At 46.1% G+C, this 5,290-nt stretch overlaps 1 protein-coding gene across 1 annotated transcript; it reads right to left on the reverse strand.

Moving 5' to 3' along the window:
- Nucleotides 1–1,117: 1,117 nt before the first annotated feature.
- Nucleotides 1,118–4,448, reverse strand: LOC115326609. Its single transcript, XM_040217055.2, has 5 exons — nt 4,287–4,448; nt 3,836–4,073; nt 3,589–3,767; nt 2,829–3,045; nt 1,118–2,419 (listed from the first exon to the last, which is right to left on the reverse strand). Exons 1-5 carry the CDS (start codon nt 4,446–4,448, stop codon nt 1,299–1,301), a joined length of 1,917 nt encoding a protein of 638 aa, XP_040072989.1. The 3' UTR covers nt 1,118–1,298.
- Between the last annotated feature and the right edge of the window lie 842 nt (nt 4,449–5,290).

The raw sequence follows: 5,290 nt of genomic DNA on the forward strand, positions 1-5,290 counted from the left end.
CGCATTCCAAACCGCCGAGACACTGACCGTTGCGCCCATAATGCATTACCCCCGCTTCACAGTACGGAGAGGCGACAAAACGCCACGTTTTGCCGCGGCCACATCATAGGTGTAGTTACATATACGCGATGGTGCCAGCTTCTACGGTATTTCTCAGAACGCCGGGAGCAGCGTTCCCCTGACGTGGCGGCAGAGCCCGTTCAGGCAAGTTCCAGGGTGGATGTACTGCAGAAAGCGGCGCGGCCACTTCATGAGAGCACGCGCTGGGTCGTCGGCCGGCGAAACGTGGCCGTCCACCCGCAAACAATAAAAGGGAGCGGAAGAACGACATTCATGCTTTCGCATTCACAACTCATAAGTGCTTAGGTATCCTCGGCAGGGGTGGGCAAGATACTTCGAAATTGTATCTTCGATACCGATACTCGATACCCTCGAAAATTGTATTTGAGATACCGATACAAGATACAGATGCAAAACTAATCTCCGATACAGATACTGAATCCTGTATTTTAGATACCTCGATACATCGCTAAAACCTCATCCGAAGTACTTTAAAATGGGTGTATCTTATTGCTTTAGATTAATTAACAAAGGTATTAGTTGAATTCTTGTGTTTGTTATATTGCGTCTTTTTTTCAAACGTTTACACAAACGTACAAACCTCCGTAAAAATATTGCAGCCAAGAGAGCAGCGAGGTATAAAGATACACGCTATTTCAAATCCACAGAATCTACCAAACCAAAACGTTCTATCTATAATTGAGTTTTAGTCTCCGCAAGTTTTTTTTCAGAAACACGGACTATGTGGTGTTAACGAGTTATAGTAGATCGTGTTTTCAGGGAAAGATATTTGTATTGGGAGCTCGCGCTGCCACATCGAAGCATGCTCTGAAGCGCGCGCATGGAGTGGTATCGATCCAATGAAAACGATATACTGAAACTCCCTACTGTCGCTGTCGGGGGCTGAAGCTCGAAAAACAAATACAGGCATTGAAAGAATCAGGAGAGCGTGTTGGTTAAACATTCATGAGGAGGATTTAGAACGCAAGTAAGAAGGGACACACAGAAATATGAGACAGACATGGCAGTCGGTGTCTGTCTCGTTTTCATAGTAGTCCCTTGAGTTTACTTGCGTTCTGAATCCTCAAGAAATGACAGACACTTTTAGATAGACGTACAAGTAGGCAGCAATTTAGCACCATGTTTTGCGTCTTTTCGTTCTGGTCGCTTTATTGTAATATTGTCGCGCAAGAGCTTGCTGCCGTTTTTGCCGCCCTGGCGGTTGAAAAACCCTTCGGTCACGATGGCACTCGTGGGACCGCAGCCTTAAGCAGAAGCATTTGCTCAAAACGCCGGTCTGAAAGTCCGCCACGATGCGGGCGTAAGATTAGCGACGCGAAGGGGAACAGCCGTTCTACAGGAGCCGAGGAGCATGTTGGGGTGTTGTATCTAATGAAGGCGCTTCTCAGAGAAGGGTATGAGCGGAGCATATCGAATTCAACTCGAGGATCTTGCAGGTAGCTCAGGAACTCAAGTTTGACTTGATCTTCCTGACAACTGGGGCTCGTGCCGCAGTGGGCTTCAAAAGAAAAGAATGCATCAGCCGATACGTCAGAGGCTGCAGAGGTTGATGGCGCGCACGCCAAAGGACGCGTGGTATGCTTGGTTGCATTTACAAAGTCAATTACAGCTTTTTCTGTGAGTTGCTGGCCATGCTCGCGGACATCTTGAGGTTCTCGTGACAACCACCGCAACTTAAAGTAAGGGTGAAGAACAGCAGCAACAGTCGCTTCATCTGCACTTGGTTTCATTCGCAGAAGCTCGTCAAATCTGCGAATGAACCCAGATGTAACCGCATCCAAAAGTGGTCTGCAGTAGACGAAGTCCATACCAGCCTTCTCCTGAAGCTTTGATTTTACGGTAAAAAGCGTTGGCAGCAGCTCCCCGAAGAAGCAATCTGACTGCGCTTGGAGTCGCGTCAGAGCGGAGGCGATGGGCTGCAGGATCTCACAGTACTCGGCAATAAATGCTAAGTCTCTTTCTTGGAATGTCTGCAGATTTAGTCCATCGCAGACATCTCGCAGTTTATCCTTCGAGCGAAGGAGGTCTTTCATGCCGTCATACAATGAATTCCAGCGTGTTACGCATGGCGTCTTCAGAGAATGCCCTTGGATGTCCACAATAACTTCAGACGACTTGGGTCTTCGAACGCAGTTCCATAGAGCCGACCACTTTGACATGACCGATGTGTTAGCACGTTCAAAGGACGGTGTCGACAAGGCTGCCTTCGCATCTGAAGTTGCCACAAGACTCGGCGTGTGACATGCGCATCGAAGATGACGAGGCAAGTTGATTTCAGCATCGTCCAGGTTGTCGGGTTCGACCATAATTTCAAAGGACAAGTCGGCGGCGACGTCATCTGCCAGTTAAAAAAGGAACACATTTAGCCGAAATACTTAAAACAGCACTCAAGATTACATGTTTGGAAACATTTTACGGTGAATAACACATATTCATAGAAACTAAGAGAAAAACAGTTGTGCAATAATCAAAAACACTCTCGTTTGCATTAGCTCCAGTGGCTTCATCTTCAATTATTTGTATTGCGTATCAAAAGAAGAATTATATGTATCACAAAAATTAACCAGGTCAGCTGCACCAGACAAGAGGAAAATTAGAATCGGTGCATAACATGACGGATATTTTTCACACTTCTTGCATTTGTAATCGCACGTTACCCACTTGGGTTTAGGTTATTGAGACAAACGTAAATCACTCCTTAAAAAATCTGAAAAAATGTTTGATAATAAGTACAGCATTACCCTTACCCTGGTCAGTAATCTCAGAACAAAAGCCGAACTCCCTGAAGGCTTTGGCGAAGTTGCTGGCGTTGTCTGTGACCGTGGCTACGACCTTCTCCCGCGAGATGTCGAAGGACTGCCTAATGTCTTCCAGCATTTCTGCTATCCTATCGTACGTGTGGCTTCCAGGAAACCTCCTGCAGGCCAGTGCGAGCGACTTCCGAGAAAGGTTGCCAGCATCGATCTAAATAAATATACAAATATTATCATTCATTAGTTACTTAATCATGATTTTCCACAACTTCTACTTTTTAATACAGAATATGTTATAGGAATGGCCTCAGGCACTTCCGGCGACGCCTTCTAGGTAACGAAGGTGCGGAACACGAAAATTGAAATGTAATAGACACCGGCAGCGCTCCGATACGAACCAGCGTCCCTCAGATTATGAATCCGATGTCTTAAACACTGAACTACTAGGGACTTTTTTACGAATCTCTGATCCTCATAAATCCGATGTCTTAACCACTGTACTACCGCTCTATGAGGAAACCATATGCTTCGATTCACCTTATACGTGGGCGAAGCATAAAATCTACGTGACCTACGCGTTCCACTCCCGCTCGAGCACTACTTTTGGCAGGGCTTTCTTCCGGAGACGCTGTTTCCAGCAAGCTGATGGAAGCTCCCCAAAATAATGCGTACACATTCTGTGTTACCACTGCCTTTGCCACGGTAGTGAAGGAAAGGGACACATTTTGTTTTATTTAAAACACAAAGCGCTTACCCAATGAACCGTGACACCCATGAAGCTACGATGGTGAGTGGACCAGATGTCAGCTGTGGTTGCAACATAGCTTTGACCAGACAACTTCTCTCGCGCGTCATCCAGAAACTTTTCCCATTCCTCATCAATTTGCCGACCTAGGGAGCGTCGCGACATCACACTAGTCCCTGGGTGCAAGCCTAAAATAGAAAAAGAGACAATGTACAATTATAATGCAGTCTGATTTCGCATAGAATTGAAAGCTCACCTGTTACAAGCTGTATGAAGCCTGGCTCTTCGACTGTCGATAATGAATGCAACCCATCCACAACGAACTTGACGATCAGATTGTCTACTTTAGGCTGAGTCAGTTGACTCCCGGGAGAGCAAAACAGTTTCGTTTGGCGCATTTTGTCAGCAGGGGCGTCGGCCTTTCTCTTGACTGCTTGTTTTCTCCACCCTTCTTTGTACTCATCGAACCTTCTTAGCTCTTGTGGATGCACGCGCTGAAACAAAATAAGTATCGATTAATTATATAGCCGCCACACAAGTAATATCACACAAAGCGTACTTCTGTAAGCTATGCAAATGCACCGTTTTGATACATAAGACAGCACTGAAAAATTAGATACATATAGATACACTCTGTTCGACTCAATGCATTTCTTGGCATGTTACAAGCAAACAAAAAATCTAATTTATGTTGATTCTGCACATACCTTTAAGTGAAGCTTGAAATTCGAGGTTGACGAGTAGGCGCCGCAGATGGTCGCTTTACAAAACGAACAGGCAGCCTTTACTCCGTCGTCCCTAGATGAAATCACGGTAAAATACTTCCCGTCCAAGATGGCACAGCGAGGATTATTGTCGTTGTCTGCCATTGCTAGCCCGTCGACGCGGCGGAACAAATAACTTTCAACTCCAAGACTGGGACTGCGAAATGCGCACCACACAGTCGGAAATATCAAGTGAAGTTCCGCGGAAAAGAAAACCAGGGACAGAGCTCAGCCTGGCCGCCTAGCGTTTTGCAGACGGCGCCCTCCTGTCTGGCTCCTGTAGTGCTCTGGGCGGCCGTGCAACCCGGGTTTGCTATAGACACACACAAAAAAAGGACAATGCCCGTGCAGAGATTGCGAAACCGCTCGACTTTCTTTCGATCGTGTTTCTTTGTTTGTTGTTTTAGCCGCGGACACAAGATTTGTTTACTTGATGTCTTTTGGGAGGCCTTCTATGCTCTAGCTTCCCCTGAACAAGAGTGAAAGAAAACGCAGCTTCGATTTAGAAGCGCACTTTTGCAAGTATCGGGTATTTTTACAATACACGATACTTTCAAAAAGTATCTTGATACCGATACTTCGATACATGTTTTTCTGGCAAGCGATACCAGACACAAGATACTCAACTGTATCGAAAGATAGTATCTAAGATACATGTATCTTCGATACTGCCCAGCTCTGATCCTCGGACGTTTCCGCTGTGAATAAACCCTGTAAATTTCTTTCGGGGACACTCTGTATATTAAACTCTATAGTAACTCCACAGATCGTTCCAAATATTATTTTTTAGAGCGCAGCTCTTATGGCGCGTTCACACTGGAAGCGGATCTGCGTTCGCGAAGCGGATCCGCGTGTTCTCAACCGCAAAGCGGCTAGGATCGAGCGGTTGGAGCGCGTTTTCGCCAACCGTTTCAGGACCGATTTCTCCCAACCGCTTTCACGAACCG

Source organism: Ixodes scapularis, unplaced genomic scaffold (genome assembly GCF_016920785.2).
Source record: "Ixodes scapularis isolate PalLabHiFi unplaced genomic scaffold, ASM1692078v2 PGA_scaffold0__279_contigs__length_252992795, whole genome shotgun sequence".
NCBI lineage: Eukaryota > Metazoa > Arthropoda > Arachnida > Ixodida > Ixodidae > Ixodes > Ixodes scapularis.

Bases quoted from the DNA above. Each gene is read 5' to 3' on its own strand.
- LOC115326609 (XM_040217055.2), bottom strand. From the start codon at position 4,448: ATGGCAGACAACGACAATAATCCTCGCTGTGCCATCTTGGACGGGAAG. The intron at 3,046-3,588 runs GTAAGCGCTTTG...ATATTTATTTAG, and splicing joins TGGGTGTCACGGTTCATTGG to ATCGATGCTGGCAACCTTTC. The intron at 2,420-2,828 runs GTAAGGGTAATG...TTTAACTGGCAG, and splicing joins TTCTGAGATTACTGACCAGG to ATGACGTCGCCGCCGACTTG.